This window comes from Myxine glutinosa, chromosome 10 (assembly GCF_964187855.1).
Source record: "Myxine glutinosa chromosome 10, kmMyxGlut1.1, whole genome shotgun sequence".
Lineage (NCBI taxonomy): Eukaryota > Metazoa > Chordata > Myxini > Myxiniformes > Myxinidae > Myxine > Myxine glutinosa.
The window spans coordinates 96,231,084-96,253,869 of record NC_136270.1 but is presented as its reverse complement, the minus strand read 5'-3'; the positions used below and the strand labels follow the sequence as shown (position 1 = coordinate 96,253,869).

General features: G+C 43.1%; 1 protein-coding gene across 4 annotated transcripts in view; it reads left to right on the top strand.

The window, feature by feature from the left end:
* The window catches only part of CDK2 (cyclin dependent kinase 2), a 38,865-nt gene extending 16,580 nt beyond the window's left edge, over window positions 1–22,285 (top strand). For all 4 annotated transcript variants that reach the window (XM_068126439.2, XM_068126440.2, XM_068126443.2 and 1 more), the window contains exons 4-8: window positions 1,918–2,038; window positions 15,267–15,437; window positions 15,595–15,696; window positions 18,623–18,826; window positions 19,530–22,285. In XM_068126439.2, the coding sequence (XP_067982540.1) occupies window positions 1,918–2,038; window positions 15,267–15,437; window positions 15,595–15,696; window positions 18,623–18,826; window positions 19,530–19,634 (703 nt within the window). In that variant the 3' untranslated portion in view covers window positions 19,635–22,285. The remainder of the gene's footprint in view (window positions 1–1,917; window positions 2,039–15,266; window positions 15,438–15,594; window positions 15,697–18,622; window positions 18,827–19,529) is intronic.
* The last annotated feature ends 501 nt before the right edge of the window (window positions 22,286–22,786 follow it).

Here is a 22,786-nt window from a genome sequence, read left to right as displayed (position 1 = left end):
ACGTGACTGCTTTCTTTTTGCTTGTGTGTAAATAGTCAATAAATTCAGTCGTATTTCCAAACCTTTCTTGGCCTTCGTTTTCCTCTTTACATTGCGTCGTTTTCGTCTTTTCCCTCATTGACTAGCTGCGGTGCGATCCGGCCAAAGTCCTGGGTGAATCGGGTGAGTCAGGGATCCTGTTAGGTCGCGGTAATACACCACCGCTCGGTCATCATAACATCTAAACCGCGATCTGTAACAATATATTATATATGTATGTACGCACACTTGGTCATCGGTTAACGTCGCGGTTACGTTACGTTCTTGAAAACCACGACGTTAAATGGATCAATTCATCTCGTAAGAAATCGTATGTTAGGTCCCTTTACCTCCATTAAATGCAACCCATAAAAGTGAATTTACACTTTTCATTGCTGATATATTATGTATTGTACATTGTAAATATTGTAATACAGTACTGTAAATAAATGTAAAATAAACGACCAAAAATCACCCTTTTGTAAAATGAAACAACCCACTGGTAGATGGTAGATGGTAGATGGTAGATGGTGGAGAGTGGCGAGTCACTGAGACCTGGAAGGTTCTCCAAGGCTACTGTTCCTTCCTTCTCCTCCTCCCCAAGTTGCTGTGATGGGTCGGCTTCTGCTGACTCATTAAGTCGCCAGCAGTGTTCCAATACTTGTGCTTACCTAAAATTGGGGGACTGAACATAAAAAGTGCTACAATGGTAAAACACGCATACATAGAAATAACAATAAATAAAAGCTGACCTTCTGTACTCTTGCCTCATATTCATCTTTTTATCTCGAAGCCAAATTTCTTGAGTATGTAGCAATAATAACAAATCTGACTTCACTGGTCCAATACTTATGGAGGGCACTGTATGTCGATGCAATACACACACACACACACACACACACACACACACACACACACACACACACACACACACACACACACACACACACACACACACACACACACACACCGACACACACACACCGACACACACACATACCGACACACACACATACCGACACACACACATACCGACACACACACATACCGACACACACAAATACCGACACACACACATACCGACACACACACATACCGACACACACACATACCGACACACACACATACCGACACACACATACCGACACACACATACCGACACACACACACAGTGCCCAGCAATTTTAGCTGAAATGACAGAATTCAATGAAATAGTCAAATGCCAGGACATCAAAAATTAGATTAAGAGATCTTGGAGGCTGATGTGCACCAATATTGGAGCAACAGGAATGATAAAGAATAACTTCACAGATTTTAAAATTTAAAAACAATCCCTGGGAATGTCACCACAAACGAACTACAACTGGAGGCAGTACAGGGTTCAGTGAGACGATCCGGAAGAGAGCCCTCGGAACAAAACTCTGCAAAAGTTGAACAGCTTGGTCTGTTGAACTGTGATCCCTTACCAAAACGGTGGTAGATACTTTGAGTCCCATGAGGACTCGGTTCCACCTCCTGAAACCCCCAAATGTAGATAACAACTAATGACACACGCATATATGTATGAAGAGACACACGTGAACAAACATCTCAGTGAGGGGCTGCAATCTGATTTTTTTTCCCTCTAATGTATTACATTTATTCCCCCCCCCGTCATCAAAAGAGGGTGATGTCGTGAATTTCCCCCCCCCCCCCTCAATTTCAGATTCGGTTTAACGTTTTGAATTTCCGATTCCGTGGATTCCGTCCATTTTCTATGATTGTGGAAAATCACTTGCACTGTTTGCACTAGGTTGACCGCCGCACCAACAAAATTATTCCTCGTGTATATTCCCATCCCACTTGCCCTTGATTTTTCTACTTTCTTGAATGGCTGATACCTTTGTGCTGTGTACCTAGGCTCCTGGATGTTGTCCACACTGAAAAGAAACTGTACCTTGTGTTTGAGTACCTTGATCAGGATCTAAAGAGGTTCATGGATGGATCTTCACCAGTCGGCATTTCTCTTCCTTTAGTGAAGGTAAATCTTTATTGGTCTTTGTCCCTATGGATGTTTTTATTTTATGCCTCCGCCCCCGAAGGTGGCCAGGGGCATTGTTTTCTGGTTGTCCGTCCGTACGGGCTAATCCTCGTTTTTCTCAGCAACCACATGTCCGATTGAGACGAAACTTTCAGCGTAGGAGTGACACCCATGCAGAATGATTTTATGATAATTGTGACGTCCTAGGTCACGTGGTATGGCCGTCATCTTGGATTAAACGCAAATAATAAAAAATAGGTATTTCTTCGAAACCGCTGAATGGAAATTTTTTAAACTTGGCACATTGTCAAGTACTCCCAATGCGGAACAAAATAATGATAATGATGACTTCATCGGCGAATAATCGAATGCCATAAATGTTTTAATGGAATCGTCAGCCATAAATGTCCAGGGGCTGTCAGAATCAAAGTCCAGGGGCCGCCTCGGCCCATTGAAGTTTTGGGGTCCAAGATGACGAGATGCATGCTGGGTATTTTCTGGCAAAAAAAAAAAAAAACTATGTTAGGGAGAGGAATTGTGTGTTGAGGGTGAAAATGTGAGCTGGGGGAGGGAGGAGAAGGGGTGGAGGAAGTGTGTGTGTGTGTGTGTGTGTGTGTGTGTGTGTGTGTGTGTGTGTGTGTGTGTGTGTGTGTGTGTGTGTGTGTGTGTGTGTGTGTGTGTGTGTGTGTGTGTGTGTCAACCCGGACAGCTCTGCTGATTGATGGCAATGAAGTAGCATGGTGGGATGAGTGTCGTGTGAAAGAGTCCACCATACACATTTGTTCAAGCCTGACTTCTTGGATTTTATAACAGAAAAGGCTATTCCCCTGAACAGGCGTTCGACACTGATTAAACAGAGCTTTATACAGGACTGTCGTCTCCAAGGAGAAAAGGCAGCATAAGAATATAAGTTTAAGTCTCAAGAATCGTTTAAAGGATTTTTTTGTGGAATCGCATCTGGAAACTTCAAATGTAAACCTCTCATGTCACCACATGCCCACCGCTGATGATGATCCCCCAGCCTGAAACAATTAACCCCTTGTCCAACTCAGATCGTCCCAACGCGGATTCCCTTGTATGAGTGGGAATAAATGTTTATAAAGTAAGTACATATGCAATATTATATTGGTATTTCCTCTGAGGTTTTTATTAACTAAATAATGTACAAGTTATTATTCCATGGCCGAGTTCCCCTATTCATGTATCCCATAAGGCCTTAAGTTTGCACAACATGGTTTTGCCGAATGCTCCATTTTCCAGGACCCTAACCCCTAACCCCTGCGTTCGACGAGGGTTTACTTTGCACAGACTGGGATCGCCAGTGTCGGCATGTGGACTTGCTGTTTTCGATATCGGGTGGTGTGGGTGATACGGGATGATCAAAACCTCGTTCCTCTGATTTTGGTACTCTTTCACCAGCTTCAGTTGATTTTTACATGGTTTTGAAACAAAATATATGGAAAGCTGTTTCAAATGCTTTTAGGCTGTATTTTAACACCAAATAAATTGCGTGTTCTCACTCGAGTCTTCTATGCACGGCCATGTGTGCAGAGACCATGTGTGTATACTGTGCAGAGATGTGAATAGTTCAATCGAGCCAAGTGTTGAGCATTGAGCACAAGTCTCAAGTCACTGTAATATTTCTAGAACCTGTGTTAAGTCCCACATTTACTTGTAAACCTTTCCAAGAATGGAAAGATAAACGTACTTCTATGGGTTGTGGTGGTTCATGTGCAGCCACCCGGCTGCTGGTTGCATCATTTTTCTGTGGGCGCATCTGCCGCTGATGCAATGCCTCTCTATAACTAGTTATCTGGTACTCATTTTGCCGACTTCGGAATGATGACAGATGACAGCCTCAATCCCACCTGGTGTTGATTCAACGGGATTCAAACTCAGGACCTTTGGATCCCAAGCCCGCCGTCCTAACCATTAGGCCAACAGATATTTTGTGCCACATTTTAGGTTCACAGTGCTTCTTTTTATGGCCGAATTATCGAAAAAAAATATTTCTCCAAATGAGACCACTGGGAATGTGTGCCACCATGAATAAATTCAAATCGCAGAAGTGCAGACTACAAGCCATCCTGGAGATCGACCGTCGGCGCATGCATGTAAGGAAGGAACAGGCATGGGGTTACTAATCAGGGGGAAACTTTCTGACTCGACACTGATGTTCATTGTTTGAATAATATTTTCTCATGGTAAGTCTGGTTACGAAGTTACCACTGGTTATGTGGAGCAGCAATGAAGGCTGGAAAGGTTGGAAATGCGAATGGTTCGGTGGATGTGTGGAGTATCGTTGAGAGAGAGGAAGACAAATGATGAATTGCGAAAGATGATGGGAATAGAGCCTGTGATGGATGCTGTGAAGATGAACAGGTTGAGATGGTTTGGTCATGTGTTGAGGAAGGATGAAAGTGACTGGTTGAGAAGAGTAATGGAAATGAATGTCGAAGGATGAGGATGAGGAAGGATGAAAGTGACTGGTTGAGAAGAGTGATGGAAAGGAATGTCGAAGGAAGTAGAGGACGGGGAAGACCGAGCGAGACTTGCCTAAAGGTGGTGGAAGAAGAAATGCGGGCCAGGGGGTTAACAAGGGGAGATGCAGAATATATGGCAAAATTGAGAAGATTGTCATGGGGCCTGCAAGGCTAACCCCTGCTCTAGCAGGGAAAATGGCCTTAAAATGCCTGTTTGTTGTTGTATGTTAAGACTGGTGGTTACCGCATGGATGTGGTGTGCTGTCTGGAGAGTGGACACGCCCTTTAACCATAGTGGCGAGAGCGGTATGCGACTCGGTGGCCGTGAGCGCTGATGTGCTGCACATGTACATGGTATACGTCATTGACTGAACCGCCCATGACTGAACACGATTTACCATTTATTTTAAACACTGTTTTAATTCCGTTTATTCAAAGATTATTTTCCAAACATTGTCTGTAGGTTATCATAAACTCGAGTTGCATGTCCCCAGACAATCCTAAATCTAATTTGTCTTCTACAAATTTTGCGATTCGAGTCCGAGTCACCGACTGATTTGTGTGCTTCATGAAGCATGAGATATTAGATAACTGTCGTGGTCTAAACAAGTAAAACTTCAATTTCCATACAAAGTCGCTTCACTTTTTATCCTTGGGGTATCGTTAGCAGATGTGAGGGCCATTTTGTCACGATAACTACTTCCAGCATTCTCCAAACAGGGTGGCTTTTATTTTATTTTATTTTCCTTCTTTTTTCTTTTCTTCCCCTTAATACATCGACATACCATTTGCGTAGAATATTTCAACCTCAACCAAAATGGATTTTAATGAAATAGGATTTGTATTAATTGGTTGATATTATGATTTAACTACACAGAAGTAACCACATTGCATGTTTAACATTTAAAAAATTGTCATATTTCGAGTTGAGGGTGATGTCGTGAATGTTATGGATACTAATTTGCATTGGACAGAGATACTAGACAAGTCACCATGGAGACAGGATTTCCGATTTGAAAATGGTAAAGTTGTCGCATAAGCGAAACTCCTCGTGACGCTGCCATTAATAAACCTCGAAGTTAAAACAAAAATACCTCAAACTTTTACACCCATGTTACCCACCCACACATTTACACCCACGTTGTTAATTTTAACAATCTAATTGAGTAATATGACCTGTACACAGTTAAAATGACGATTGTGTTTTCACTTCTACCAAATTTCATGCCTCCCACCAGCTGTCATTGTAAAGATTCTCCTGTCAAAAAGATGGGAGAGGCTGGTTCTAGCTAAGGGCCAGCCTATCTGACTATGAACTGTGACCCTTCACAAGTAGGGTGTTGCATCAATGAGAACACTGTCTATCAGATAGACACTAAGCTGGATTCCTGTCTGCTAGAATTTGTTTGTAGACGTTTATGATCCCATGGTCTCAAGAGCAAGCTATGGTGTTCTGGTACTCTCGCCAAATTGCTATTCAAATGTGAAAATAAAATGGTCGGAGTTATCGTTAACAGATCATGAGACACTGATGTTTCAGGCTTCACCCTTGATCAGAGCGAAAGACCTTTCCCCTCTAAGTCTAATGCTATTTTGCTTTGACGGTAAAGCCAAAAAGGTTTGCACTTTTTGATCCTTTACGCCGGTTAAATTGTTTTTATTACCTTGTGTCGTCAATGCGAACTGCTAGTTTTGTGCAACTACATTCCTATCCAAATATGCAGGGATACAGCAACAGCAGAGCCTGCCTCAGTAATGATGTAATGGCAGGCCAAATTCCTAATTAGGTTTCCTCAAATTCCTAATTACTGTTCCGATCATTAGGTTTCCTCTCCATTGTATTGCTTTTACTATAGTTTATTCTGGCACGAAATTTTCACCAAGTGATTGGCTAGACCTGTATAATTTTTACTGGCAATTATGACGTCATAGGTCACGTGGTATTGACGCCATCTTGGGGGGAAAAAAACTTCAAATTTGCCCCTCAATATCTCTGAAACGGCCAAATGGGAAAAATGGAATCGTGACTCATTCTAAAGGACTCTGCATTGGGACCAAAAAATGTTTATTTAGGATATTAAAAGTGTTAACGTTACAAGGTTGGAATTCGACAAATAGAACCCTTGATGCCACGATTATATTGTTTGTGCATGACCTAAGTGAAAAAATAATTCATAATCCAATTTTTTTTGATGTCATACGTCGCATGGTTCTGCCGCCATATTGTTTTTTTTTTTTGTGAAAAACACTAAAAACCCTTTTTCTCTGAAACAGCTAAACAGATTGAGCTCAAACTTTGCATGCATGATCACTATTGATCACATGCCCAAGACTAACAAATGATCGTCCGGCCGTGATGTCATAGGTCACATGGTTTCGGAGTAATAACATTTTGAAGCATAAAGGAGTTATGACGTTTTGAAGATAAAACCTATCTCCTCCCTAATTTTTGAAATGATCGAGTGGAAACTTTATCGAAATGTTCCCCATGTCGGGAAGTTAAAATGTTATTTGGGAAGTTGCCATAAGTCCCATGGTTTTGCCACAAAAAATAATTTGATGAAAATCTAAAAAAAGCATCCATCTCTTGAACCGCTGCATTGATCGACGTGAAACTTTAATGTAATGTAGCTGTCATCAAGGGGAAAAAGTGTTTAAAATTTAAACATGATTGGTCTTAGTTTGGCAGCCACCAGATGTTATTGTTTGAAGAAGAAGAACCTCTATATGTTATCTTTTTCTTTTTTTTTGTATACTGAATCGAGGCTCGTGAAAGAGCTGACATTTACTTCACAAACAAATCAACCAGACAAACAAAATATATAAAAAGAGGGAGCGGAAGACAAGAGAAGGGGAAGCACACAAACACTTGAGAGCACACAACATTTAAGAGCAGGGAGATGTGTGGCAGGGAGAGGGCTTGTGGGGAGGAGGCGTGGGAACGGGGGGGGGGGGGGGGGGGAGGGTGAGAGAAGTATAAAACACAAGGACACCAAGGACTTCCAAGACAGAAGTTGGTATTTCAAAAAAGTGGAATTGGGGTGAAATTAGCGGGGATAGAAAAGATCAAGGTTTTGGATGGGGGAAGATAAGAGATGGTGGTGAACAGCTGTTTTAAAGACCTGGAGGGTGGAGTGGGATTGAAGAGAGTGAGGGAGTTTGTTCCAGAGGTGGGAGAAAAGAGGAATGAAGGAGTGAAGGTGAGCAGAGAGTCTTGATTTTGGCAGTTTAACCATAAGAGGGTTGCAGGCAGATCTTGTGCGACCTGTAGGAATATTTGCTGGACAGAGCCCAGAGAGAGCTGGGGGGGGCAAGGCCAGAGAGGAGTCGGTAGAAGACGGAAAGACCACCAACCTGCCTGCGGTGAGTGAGTGAGAGGCCCTTGGAGTTAGCTTCATCGTGGGAGATTCCAATGATTCTGAATGCTTTGGTTTCAACAGCGTGAAGACGAGCTAGGTGTGAGGCAGGAGCACCAGCCCAGAGGGGAGAGCAGTATTCCATTGAGTTGCGGATGAAAGCCTTGTATGTGGTGAGGAGCTCAGGTGTGCCAAGGAAGGACTTCGCACGACGGAGGATGCCCAGTCGGCGACTGCCCAGCCATTTGACTTTTCAGTATATCTATGAAGGATGTGCTGTTTGAAGTCAGTGGCATCCTCTCTTAAATACGTACGTCTTAATTATGTACACTCAGAATGTACCTTTTGACCCATTGGACTGTTGAGACACATTGGACCTTCAAAGACCCCCCCCCATGACTCGTTAAGCTCTCCACGCTTTCAAAGTTAAGTATTTTTCCCCGTTTGTAATTTTGTCAAAACTATTTTTATTTTCCGGTGCGTGTGCCTACTTGTGTGTTTCTCGGAAGATCTCGGTGTAAATCGTGCATACCTGGAAACAATCGTCGGTTGTTTCCTGCCGCGTTTTTCAGGCCTGGTCCCTCGAGGCTTTGTTGTCTCCTCTTGGCGGTCGTTTGTGGTCCATTTACTTTGGTTCTCTCACTGTTTTTTCCAGTCTTTCTTTTCACCCCATACTTCCCCGAACATCTTACCCTTTGTTTAAAGTCTTAATTCAAAATAATAAAAAAGCTCCAAAAAAAAAAATCATTTTTCCTTCTTTGTTCGTGTTCGTTCGTTCTTCGACCACGTGTTTCGCCCCACCCATTTTTTTTTCTCTCCTTCCTTCAGAACTCAATCCTCTCCAGTTGACACCTTTCCAATTCTAGTTTTCACCATACTCCAACTTTCTCCTTGTTCCTCTGATCCACTTTCACCAAACCTTCAAAAAAACATTTTAACGAATAATTTAAAAAGTAGGCCTCTCCTCCCGTACTAACACATTTGCTTGTACACCTCCCTGTTCCTTCGTTCTCTGCTCTCCTGGCTGTCAATCTCCTATTCCTCTGTTCCTGATTCTGAACCTGTGCTGGAATCATTAATCCCCCTGAGGAATCCTTCATGCCCTCATTTAGGGAATTTCCCCAGATAGTTTTCACGGTTTAGTTTAAAAATGTTTAAACTTTCCCCTGAAGTGTTGTATTCTGCTGTACATTATAAACACACTTTATTTACTTCTTCTTTAAAAGGTTGCTTTCAATTTGCTGACCAAATCTCTTCATTTCAAATAAAAATTCAATCTCTTCCAGTTCTTCCTTCCTGCATTCCCTAAACTCACCTGCATTCCACCCCTCCTCCAACGTTTTCAAACGGATCTCTGACTCGAAAATCACAAGAAACTCATTTTGCAATAAATGTTCGTTTTCCGTTTTCCATTAATCGTCGAACACTTTCGAAAATCAAAACTCATCCCTCCCCTCCTAAACTCCCCCTCGCCCATCCCTTTCAAATCATCCTCCTTGCCCCATCCTCCTAAACTCCCCCCCCCTCCTAAACTTGCTCCTCACCCCTCGCCTCCTCAACTCCCCCCTCACCTCTCCCCTCCCAAACTCCCTCCTCACCCGAGCTCCTCCGAAATTCCCTCCTCTCCCCTCCCCGTCAAATCTCCCCACCCTCCTTTTTTTCTCCAATTCTCCCCTCCCACCCCTCCTCCTCAAAGCGGCCTCCCCGCTTCCTCTCCATTCTCACCTCCATCTCCTCCAACCTTGTTCCTCGCTCTGCCCTCCTCAAACAACACCTCACTGTGCCTCACCCAATCACCATCAAACCTTTTATCCTCCTCATCCTTCCCTTTCTCCTAGCTCTTCTGAAATCTCTCACACACTATCAACAGTTCTCCCTACCTCCTCCTCCTCTTCCTCATCTTACCCTACCCCGCCCCTTCCCTGTCCTGTATCCGATGCTCCCCCTTCCTCTTCCTTGACGGTATGGACCTCAAACATCCGGGGCCTTCACTCAAACCTGATTGATCTCTCCATACAGGTTGCTTCTGACAAACCAGACTTGATCTGCTTAACAGAAACTTTCTTCCTTCAAGATGTCTCTGAATCCTTAATATCTCTCCCTGGTTACTCCCTCCTCCGGTATGATAGACCTGAGCCTCGTCCTGGAGGTGGGGTTGCTATCTTTATCAAAAACTCTCTTGCTCACTCTCCCTGCACTGCCCTCTCTCCACCTCACCCCCTGGAGTACCTCTGGCTACGGCTTCCCCTTTGCTCCCACCTTTTGCTCCCAGCTTTTGTTCATATGTGTGTTGTACCATCCACCAAACAGTGATGACTCCATCTACGACCAACTTCTATCTACTCATCCCAACTCTCTCTTCTTCATATGTGGTGATTGCAACTGTCATCATGCCAGTTGGCTGGGTGTGGGTACCTCTCACCAGCCATGGCACCTCAGCAAAGGACTTCTGCGACCAACTGGGACTGACACAATCTGTCAATTTCCCGACCCGGACCTCAGTCAACGGAGCGTCTTGTCTTCTAGACTTGGTTATGACAAACTTCCCTGCAAATGTCTGCTGCTCTTCTTCTGCTCCAATCGGTTCATCTGACCATATGCTTGTTAAAGTGGACAGCTTTCTGGACATCATCTCTCTGGCCACAGAGCCTCCTCAGCGTCGACGAGTCTGGCATTTTACTCAGGCCAACTGGAACGGTGTTCAAGTAGCCATCAATCATCTGGACTGGTCTCCCATCTCTACTGCCTCTGACATCAACTCATCCTGGGAATTCTTCCAAAGTAAATTGCTCTCTCTTATGCACAGATTTATTCCATCTCGTCTTCAGTTGTCATACCCTTCCTCCCGTCCATGGTACACGGAATCTTGTGGTGAGGCAGTCTCCCTGAAACAACTTGCCTTCACCTCCTGGAAAGCAAATCCAATGGAAGGCAATCTCATTTTCCTTTTACAAAGCCTGGAACAAGTGTGTGTCTACCCTCAGGAGAGCCAGGGAACAATATCCATCTCCTCTCAAGACTGAACTCTCATATCTGTCTCCCTCTTCCAAATCCTGGTGGCGTCTGGTCAAATCTGTTTCTGGTGTTTGTTCCCCCCTCCATCCCCTCCCTTACCTCAAACGGCTACACAGCTGACTCTTCAAGTGAAAAAGCTGAATGCCTCAACTCTGTGTTTGCCTCAAAATCTTGTGTGCCAAACCCGTCTCTCTCTGTAGCCAGTCGTACCCAGCTGCTGCTGGACCCTGTGTCCTCTCCTGACAAGGTGGAGAAGTTTGTCAATCCTCGACTCTGATTCTGCAACTGGACCAGACGGCATCAGCCCACGGGTCCTAAAATCCTGCTCTGCCGCCCTTTCACACCCTCTCTCTGTTCACTTCACCCTCTCTTTTGCTCAAGGTCATCTGCCATCAGCTTGGAAAACAGCCAACATCACCGCTTTACACAAAAAGGTGCAAAAACAGAACCTTGCAACTACAGACCAATCAGCCTGCTCTCAAGTATCAGCAAAGTCATGGAATCCTCATTGCTTCGGATATCAAATCCTTCCTATTTTCCAATGGCTTGATCTCTGATCATCAATTTGGTTTCAGACCAGGTCACTGTACTCTGGACATGCTTCTTCTGTTGTCTCTTCTCAACAAGAAATTAGAGCTGTCTCCCTTGACATATCATGTGCCTTCAATACGGTCTGGCACCTTGCTCTGCTCACCAAACTCTCCTCCGATGGTATCCATGGAAATCTCCACTCGTGGCTTACGGACTTCTTCTCTAGTCGTAGTCAATGTGTGGCCCTGAATGGGTTTCTCTAATCTCCCCTTCCTGTTCAGGCTGGAGTCCCCCCAAGGCAGTGTTCTGGGCCCTGTGTTTTTTCTGGTCTTCATCAATGATCTCTCTGACTCACTTGAAAATCCTCTCTATCTCTTTGCTGATGACTCCACACTCTGCCGCTCCATACCTCATCCCTCAGATCGGCAGTCTGCAGCCTCCTCACTCTCCGCAGACCTGGACAAAAGCACAGACTGGTCAAACAAGTGGAACATGTCTTTCAATCCTGACAAATCTCACACTCTCACTATGTCTCTCCGAAAAGACCGTCTGGACAACCCTCCCATCCACTTTCTCAACAATCTTCTCCAAGAAGTTCTTTCCTTCAAGCTTTTGGGTCTCACTATCTGCCATGATCTTTCCTGGGAAAACCACATTTCCAAGCTGGCCTCCAAAGCCAGTTGCTGACTGGGCATCCTCCATCGTGCGAAGTCCTTCCTTGGCACACCTGAGCTCCTCACCACATACAAGGCTTTCATCTGCAGCTCAATGGAAGACTGCTCTCCCCTCTGCGCTGGTGCTCTTGCCTCACACCTAGCTCGTCTTTATGCTGTTGAAACCAAAGCTTTCAGAATCATTGGAATCTCCCGCGATGAAGCTAACTCCGAGGGCCTTTCACTCGCTCACCACAGGCAGTTAGGTGGTCTTTGTCTTCTATGGACTCCTCTCCGGCCTTGCTCCCCCAGCTCTCTCTGGGCTCTGTCCCCCAAATATTCCTTCAGGTCGCACAAGATCTGCCTGCAACAGTCTTATGGTTAAACTGCCAAAACCAAGACTCTCTGCTCACCTTCACTCTTTCATTCTTCTTTTCTCTTGCCTCTGGAACAAACTCCCTCACTCTCTTCAATCCCACTCCTCCCTCCAAGAACAGCTGTTCACCACCATCTCTTTTCTTCCTTCTTCCAAAACCTTGATCTTTTCTACCCCCGTTGATTCACCTCAGATCCACTTTTTTGAAATACCGACTTTTCCTGGAAGTCCTAGCAGTGTCCATGTGTTTTATACCTCTCCCACCCCCCACTCCCCTTCCCACGCCTCCTCCCCCCAAGCCCTCTCCCTCCCACAGATCTCCAGATGTCCCTGCTCTCAAATGTTGTACTTGTGTGATTCCCCCCCTCTCTCCCCATCTCGTCTCCTGCTCCCTTTTCTTTATGTTTTATGTGTCCGTTTTTTTTTTTTGTGATTAATGTTAGCTCTTACACGAGCCTCGATCTTGAATACCACCAATAAACCAAAATAACACGAAGAACCAGATGACCCCGAGGACTCAAAAGACCTCGAGTACCCCAAAAAGACGCTGAGGACCCCAATGACCCTGAGGACCTCTTTATATATATATATATATATATATATATATATATATATATATATATATATATATATTATAACCACCTTTAGAGGCCATTTTTCCCCGCAAAGCGGGGGTTGGCCTTTTTCGGGCACCGTGGTTGTTGTTGTTTTTCGGTCCCCTTTTTGAAGCAATGTTTTACGGCCGGATGCCCTTCCTGCCGCCAACCCTGTTTGTCGCCTTTTACGACAAGCAGGGAATTACCAGTGAACTGGTACTCAATTAGCCGACCTCGGAAGGATGACAGGCTGAGTCAACCCCCCTGGCGTTAATTCAGCGATCGACCGGGATTCAAACCCAGGATCCTAGGATCCTAAGCCGGTACCCTAGCCGCTAGCCCAACACCAGGGATCCCCTGGTGTAGCCCAACACCAACACCGCTAGCCCAATATATATATATATATTAAAAATACAATATTGAATTCAGTGTTGAAAGAGGACGTCACTTGTCACGTGTCCCGATGTCTTTCTATTAATTACGTAGTCTATTACTTATGTACTATCGCAATGTACCTTTCGGCACTTTGGACTGTTGAGACCCATTTTACCTTTAAGTCCCTTAAGACCACCAAGAACCCAAAATACCCCAAATACCCCAAAATAACACGAAGAACCAGAGGCCTCCAAAGACCCTGAGGACCACTCATTAAAAAAATTTTTTTTAAATTCAGTGTTATAAAGAGGACGTCTTGTGTCAAGCGTGTCCGATGAAAGTGGGATTGTATCAAAGCGGGAAGGTGGAGGAAACCAGTCAGCACTGCCAGCAGTTATAAAATGGCAGTTCTCGTTTAATTTACATTTAACATACAGTTGCCAAATAAGTAAACTAGAACAGCACTCAGTAGAGTGTATACCTCCGCGAGGATGAACAGTTCACGTTTTGTATTCCACTCGTAGGCCAGATTAGTGGGATACAAAAACCTGAACCAAAATCGAGCTAATTAGTCCTCGTCACCCACCAAACATTTCCACCAAGTTCTGTCTGAATCCATCCATAACTTTTAAGATATCCTACACAGACAAAGAGGGGTTAAAATCTAACCTCTGTCCACCTTCAGTGGTGGAGGTAATGAACTTGTCCGAATGCTTTTGTGAGGTTTATTAATTTATTTATTCTCTGTTTTATTCAATCATTTTCCTGGCTAAATCTGGATTTGCAATTATCCTGGAGGAAATATGTTGGTATGACACAATGCAGCTTATTCAATCTTGCAAAAATAATTTGTGGAATATTGGATTAATGTATGATTGTTTGGAATGGCAGTAAATTGTTAAGAAAAGTAACAAGGGACTAAACATTATTACTACTACTTTAATGGCCCTAAATATTCCCTTCTGATTTTGGGGTCAGCCAAAGTCATTCACATTGACAAAACAATCCAAGCATATATCCCAGGTCCTTCGCAAACTGGCTGGCTTGGCATGATGATTGACTGAAGGTGACAGGAACTTGGAATTTACTTGTGGGAATATTAAATGTCGGACGAAAACGATAATACAGTCTGATTTGACAAGGGCTAGCTGGATGGCTTCAAGGTACACACATGTACCTCTCAGCTGCCTAGCCTGGGTTTGAATCCCGCCTCGCTATAAAACTGTCATCAGTCATTCATCAATGAATCCTTTGTCGGATGGGCATTAAACCGGGAGTCCCAGCTGCTGACATTGGTTGGTGGACTACAATATCCCACGGTATCCTTCGTGAAGTGTAGGTGAACTATTGCCGGCACCATGGTCAAATTACAAATTCATGCACTAACTTTTTGGTTAAATGTCCAGCCTGGCCAGCTCATTTGTGAAAGACTTGGGCCAAAAGACTTCCCCCATGCCAACCGCACAAGAACGTGGGAATAATTATGGCCCTGAAAGAAGTCTGATTTGACTTCTTTAATGTTGGTTGGAAAGGGAATTCAAACCAGGGAAATTGGCATCATGTGCCCTGGGTTCAAATGGGAACTCTAAAAGGCCAACCTGAATTGCTTTGGTTTTTCTTTTACTTTCTGATGATTGTGGGGAACTTGTAGTTTGTTTTTTGGTTTATATTTCATGCTGGAGCTTTCACAGAAAATTTGAGCTTTTGCATTTTGGTATCTTGTTTGCATTTAAGCTTTTACAGAAATAGACCAAATGAATGAAAGATAAATAACTTGAAGGCTATATATACCCATGGTACATATTGCTTCCAAATGTTTTTTCATTTTCCCCTTCCCACCCAGAGCTACATGTTCCAACTGCTGCAAGGAATCTCTTACTGCCACTCCCACCGAATCCTGCATCGGGACCTCAAGCCTCAAAACCTGCTCATCAATGCTGAGGGGTCCATAAAGCTTGCAGATTTTGGTCTTGCTAGGGCTTTTGGACTTCCTCTACGTACTTACACCCACGAGGTCGATTGTTGAATTCTCTGCTATCACTTTCCTTGCATTTTGTTTTCTTACATTATTTGGTTAACACACACCTGTCTTGGGTTATGAAGTGCCTGCACGTCACATTTTATCACCACGTCTACTTTGCCTTGGCTAGACAAGACTGTCTCTCCTCCAGGTGGTGACTTTATGGTACCGAGCACCGGAAATCCTTCTGGGATGCAAGTACTATTCCACAGCTGTTGACGTCTGGAGCATTGGCTGCATCTTTTCTGAGATGGTATGTATGGCACTTGCCAATATGAACGAAGAATCTATTATCAGAGTTTCTGCCTTATCATTATTATGCCTCCGCTGACAAAGTCGCCGGAGGCATTATGTTGTCCGTCTGGCTGTCCGGCCGTGATGTGATTTCGTTCCCGCGATAACTTGACAACGCCTTAAGGGATCTTGGTCAAACTTGGTGCAGGTATGTATAATGATGTAAAGATTACCTCATTAGATTTTGGGGTCAAATGTCAGATGTCCCGTCAGGTAAAAATTCTGTTACCGAGCTAACTTGTGAACCAGTCGTGTGATTTTCACCAGATTTTGGTATAATTATATATTATGATGCAAAGATAAACTGATTCGATTTTTGGGTCAAGAGGTCAAAGATCAGAGGTCATGTTGAGTTGCAATAACTTTGTCACCGTGATAACTTAAGAACGTCTGAAGGGATCTTAGTCAAACTTGGTGCAGGTATATACAGACTTGGCATTTAATATGGAATATATTTTTTTTCTTGACTTGGGTTTACTTTCTTTACTCAGTATATCAATCTGGTGAGTTTCTTTTACACTTTGGTGATTTATTTGTTAAAAGAACCATGTCACTGATTGTCTGTCGCAGCAAGAAGTCAACAACAGGATTATATCACAGGTGGCATGGCAAAATGTACGGACAGGTGCATTTGATGATTGGCTTCACAGTCGGGTATACAAGGGTTGTTGCGTTCTGTATTAGTGGAAAACAACTGCTGCACGTCTCTAAAAGTTATTGCCGCTTCCTCTGGAGATGGTCCGTCAACTCGACAATGCTGTTTGTCATGGAGTGGTGGCTTTACGAAATTACGGCATGAAACAGCATGCTATTGCTCGGCAGTATGGCATCACTCAAGGTCAGGTGTTAAAGATCCTGAAACGAAATGCTCAGAGGGGTGTCCCGACTCCAATACCAAGGCCAGGACGTCCCCGCAGAACCACAAGGAGGGATGATCGTCAGCTGCACCGGTTAGTCCGCAATGGCCGTACCAAGTCAGCTAATCGGCTTAGGGCTGAGTGGCAGCAACTGACAAATGTGCCTGTATCCATAAGGCTAGTCAACCAACGACTGGTTCAAGCAGGCTATCGTGCCAGGCATCCCCTGAGAAAGCTACGCCTGACCAGACAACACCGCCAGCGCCGATTGCAGTGGGCCAGAGAGCACCGTCAGTGGCAGCCAGGACACTGGAATCATGTGATCTTCAGTGACGAGTCTAGATTTCTGGTCTATCGTCAAGATGGCCGCGTCAGAGTGTGCAGACAAGTGCATGAAGCCTACAACAAAGATTGTATAGTGCCAAGAGTCCAAGCTGGAGGTGGTGGGGTGACCGTTTGGGCTGCTTTTCATGCATGGGGCAAAACTGACCTGGTTGTTCTGAATGGAAACCTGAACCAGTTCAAGTACAGGGCCATTCTGGAAGAAACATTGCTTCCATTTTCTCGTGCAGCCTTTCGAGGAAACTTTGTCTTCCAAGATGACAATGCACGGCCTCATCGTGCTTGCAGGATCCAACACTTTCTTGCTGACCGTGGTGTAGAGCATATGGAGTGGCCTGCCATGTCCCCGGATATGAATCCGATAGAGAACTTGTGGGCAGAATGAACGCGTCAAATCGACCATTTGGACCAGCAGCAGACTATTGTCACTGCATGGCAAGCGATTCCTGTCCAAACCTTGACAAATGTCGTGAACAGCATGCCTCAACGTGTACGTGCTCTCCTGAATGCTCGTGGGGTTACACGAAGTACTGAACTGTTATTTTACTGTACGTAATCCCAGTCGTAATTTAACTTTTGTTTTTGTTTAAATTTTTTTTGGCTAATGTGCAAAATAAAGAGATACTTCTGGAAAACGTACAGAAGTTTAACACAGTACTGTCCGTGAATTGAGTTCGATATCAGTTTACATCACTTTCAAGGATCAATTTATTTGTTTCTAAATGTCAAATGTGGTTTTTGTTTCTTTTAAAGGTCACATTAACAAAATCTAGAATAATTTCAACATAATTCCAATGAACTTTTGGTTCTAAGACATCTTGAAAAGTAAGTTCACCCCCACAAAAAAAATATTCTATATTATATGCCAAGACTGTATAATGAGGTAAAGATGAACTGATTGGACTATGAGATCAAAGGTCAGAGGTCATGTTAAGTAAAAATTATGTTGCCGTGCCAACTCATGAACCAATGATGGGATTTTGAGCAAATTTGGTACAAGTATATATGATGCAAAGATGAACTGATGGGATTATGGCATCAAGAGGTCAGAGCTCATGTCAGGTAAAAATGTCATAACTTGTGAACAGCTGAAGGGATTTAAATTCAAACTTGGTACAGGTATGTAAAATGATGTACACATGAACTGAACTGAAAAAAAAAAAAAACTGATTACATTTTGGGGTCAAGCGGTCAAAGGTCAGGTCAGGCAAAAATGTGAATTTGAGAACAGCTGAATGGATTTAAATCGAACTTGGTACAAGTATTCTAATGATGTAATAATGTGGGTGGAGGCATATCGGCTGTGATGTTGAAGTGTGTTGTTATAGTTTAATCTAACGTTGCTGATTTTTAGATGTTTTTCTGCTTGAAAGTGAGTGCATTTTACTATTACATGTGCAGAGAATGAAAGAGGAAATAACAGAAAAAGATAAAATGAAGGTGGGGAGTGATAAAATGAAGGTAAAATAAAGGGCGAGTGAAGACAACAAGTGTAACGGAAAGGTGAGATGGAGATGGTTCGTTCAAATATCCCATTTTTTACATGTAAATTCTAATATATGACCCCAAATGCAAACGTCTGTTTAAAAAAACAAACAAAAAATAAAACCTCATCCTGTTGTGCTGATAAACATAAATATTTCCCTTTTGGAACCCTCCTGTGTGTCTGTGTCCTTTGCTTTTCAGCTTAACCGCCGTGCATTGTTTCCTGGGGACTCGGAGATAGACCAACTATTCCGCATCTTCCGTACACTGGGCACTCCTGACGAGAGAATCTGGCCTGGTGTGTGTCAGTTACCCGATTACAAACAGTCATTTCCACGTTGGGGGGCACAGGACGTTGCCAAGTTTGTACCTACTCTTGAAGCTGATGGATGTGATCTGCTTCAGGTATGAACAATGATCCTTGAAATAGTTATTTGCAAAGCTGTAAAATTATTATCATTGTAATGGAAAGTGATATTCTGATGCAGATTATTGGGATTAGCTTCCTGCCCATTAGTCATTACCGGCTGCTGCTTTGTCACTGATATGTGATCGGGCATCATCCAAAGGGAAAGCTTTTATTTTGGGGAATTGTGTTTGTTCGAGTGTATATGCAAATGATACTCTTGAATATGAATGAATGAATGAATGAATGATCGTTTTAAGGCCATTTCCCCCACTAGAGCGGGGGTTAGCCTTGCGGGCCCCATGACAATCATGGTTCCCTGTTTGAGGCAATGTTTTTATGGCCGGATGCCCTTCCTGACCAAACCCTTGGTCACGCTCTTACAATGCGCAGGGATACGGTGTACCTATTCTAACCCGGTGTACACACGGGATCATTCATCCCAGCAAGCTGGTACTCAATTTGCCGACCTCGGAAGGATGACAGGCTGAGTCAACCCCCCTGGTGTTAATTCAGCGATCGATCGGGATTCGAACCCAGGATCCCAAGCCGGCACCCTAACCGCTAAGCCAACACCAAGCAAATGATACTCTTGCCATGACTATATTGAAGAATAACCAAGTTGTACCGTATTCCTTCAACTTAGACATTCTACTGCTAGCCTTTGCAAGTCATTTACAATCCTCCACATTTGCCCTCCAGCAAATGTTGCAATATGACCCAGAGCGGAGGACGTCGGCAAAATCTGCGTTGAGCCACGTTTACTTCTCCGATGTGAAACCACAAATGCCTCAACTCAAGACCTGAGCTCTGCCTAGATCCGGAGGGTTGCGGTAAATTGTCAAATCCCAAAGATCGCTGTTTGATTTCGAATTTTGGTTTTGGTTTGTACATTGGTTGCTTCTTTTTTTTGGCAACTGTTATTATATATTAGAAATATTTTAAAAAATTGTTCGATGGCTTGCCAAAACAGTAACAACGTGCTTGTTAGCAAAGTTTGAGCTCATTCTGCTAATCTTTTGTAACTTGTATAAAGTATTTGCTTTTAATTATGTAGTATGATTTGCATTTAGTTGAGTTTTTGGGATATTATGAAATATGGTTTGGTTGTGTTAAAAAACAAACAAAAAAAACCCCCCCAAAAAAACGATTATAGCCATTTCTGCTATTTAAAGTATGCAGCTTCATTTCACATTAAAATATGTTTGTAAAAAGAAAAGGCAAGCCAGCTAATGATTTGTGCTCTTTTTGTTGCTTCCTCTTTTTGTCAGCATAAAGTGTTCAGTTGCTAGTTTTGATGCGTGCAAGCTAGAACATGTGACTCGAGCTTGATTGAATATTCTAACACTTGTTCAACTGTTTGCATTTGACAATACATTGTTTTAAAATTGAATGCTATTCATTTCAACTGAACTTGTAGCCACTCAATCCAGGAGTGAAATATGGTGTCGGCGAATGGCTTGCACCTTTCCATGTCCACAGGTGAAAATTGAGTACGAAATAAGTACAGTAATACCTCGCCCATGCGCTCAGGATGTCGCTGAAAAACCGGGTATCGCAAATCAGCTTGTTGCGAAACATGTTTTCCCATAAGAACAGCAGTAAAAATAGGAGATACGTTCCTGAAGGATGCCACAAATATCAAGAATTTTTCCCAAAATAAGAATTCTAAAGATAAAGTTGTGCTTATGAATGGATAAATAGGTATTACAGTTGTATTGATGTCAGTATATACATGTACAGTACAGTTCTCGGGCTTCGGCTGAGAAGTCTTCTTGAAGAATTGATCAAGGAAGAATTGCCTCGCATCCTTTTGTTTGTCTTCATAAAGTTCCTTGAAGCACTGCATTCCCTGATAAGACACTTGCAACTTGGAGGCTCCTTTCCACATTTCGGTCATCTTCTTGCATTGATGCGTTGGAAGATCTCCGAAAACCTTTTCGTCAACAGAGCTTTATGGGGCAATTCTTTGATGTCCCCAGATGCATCTTCAACAGCTATTTGCCTTCATGGGTGCATTATTTTCATTGGAGACCTCCTATCCTTTTGATTTGAGCAATCCGTCATCATCCTCCTTCTCAAGGTCCACGAATCCCAGCTGTCTGCTCATTTCAACAACGTTTCAATAACATATTAAATCGCCTCCTTGAATCCTCCCTTGGAAACGAGGAACACAATCTGGTCAGAGTTTCCTCCACACATCGTTGAGGTTTACAGATGCAACTTATAAGACTCGTCGATATTCTTGATGACATTAAATATGTTATGCCTCTTCCAGAACTCTAAGGGTGGGAGACATTTCAGAAATTTCACCTTCCGTTTCTTTTACTGTCTGGGAAAAAGTGCGTCTCAGGTGATTTTTGAAAATGGCAATGATGGATCAACATGGGTTGGATCAACAAGGTTGTGTTTGGAGGCATGAAAACAACTCTGTTGCAGTGGATCTCATCCAAATTTGAAGGGTGGCCAGAAGCATTAGAGTTTATGCAGTACATATTGTACTGTCCTGTACTGTATGTGCAAATATCTGCTGTGCTCTCACATCAAGTTAAATACCAGGAGTGGTGCTAATGGAGTGGAATGTAAATTTAGGCCAATTGTAGTGCTGGGTAGTGAGTTGGATTTTGTGAAATATTGATTCACTCACATTACATTAATTTAATATAAAACGGATTTTTTTTTTTTCACATTTTAAAAATGAAATATAATTAATGCTCTGAAGGAAGTGTCATAGACTGGAGCATGTCTGGACCGGTTGTTGTGAAACACATTGGCATATGTCTGAAGCCAGTGAGCAGATTAGGGAGGTTCCGTCATGATTTATACACAACAACAACAACATGCATTTTAAGGCCATTTTCCCTGCAAGAGCGGGGGTTTCAGGGGGGCCCTGCAAGAGCGGGGGTTATAAATCAATCCGTCATCATTTATAAGGAGCGTAAAATAAACAAGTGTGTTGAGAAACAACGTATGGTAAGGTATTACTGTATAAAAAAGTACCAACAAAACTACACAGATATGGAAATGCACCGAACTTTGAGGATATTTTTTTTCAGAATTGGTGCTGTCATTATACCACCTTCATTACCTCTTGCAGGGGTCAGCAGTTGAACTACTCGGTGCCACCTGTACAGGTGCAAATTTCAAGAAGTTGCCCTGTGATCTTAGCACTTGTGCAAAATTTGAAGGAGAGTGGCCGAACAGTTATCGATTGTACAGTATAATTTTTCATCCAGAATGCTCGGGGCCATGGGTGTTCCAGATAAGTTCCAGTTCCAAGATGTTGATATTAATAAAATAAAAATTAAATTAATTAATTGAATGGATGTTGTGTTGTCGGCCTGAACCCTAACGGCTAATCCTCCTCCCATCCTCCCTCATTCTGTGTATTTTAACTCATCCTATGTGCAACCAATGGCAGGCACCATGTTGGACGTGGAATAAATGAGTGAAATGAAGTTGAACCTGTTTGCGTATTCATTTATCGTCGAGTGTCACATATTTTAGAATGATGTGCCAGCTAATTATAAATCCCATTTTGGGAGTTGGCCTCGACTTCTTGCACCCACATATCTAAATATCTAAAAGCTGTTGACTTTTTGCTGCATCAAATAACAGCGAAACGGAGTTGAGTAAAGGGGTGAAAATTCTACAGATGCTGTGATAAATAAATACCTCTGTCGGTTTGAATGTTTGAAAGACAATCGACGTCTGGATCTATATAGAGAATAGACGTCTGGATCAATTTTTGAATTAAATTTAAATCCCGATTTATCTCTTCTCTTCTCTCTATATTATAAAAGAAAGTTTTTGTTTGTTTGTTTGCGCAAGCTAATCTCCTGAACGGTGAAAGATAGGAGGAAACCTCTAATACAAAAAATGTCGGGGCGGGCCCTGGGAAGGTTATAGGCGAGGTGGCGAGGCCGCTTCGGCCGGGCCGGGCCCATCTTGCAATTAAA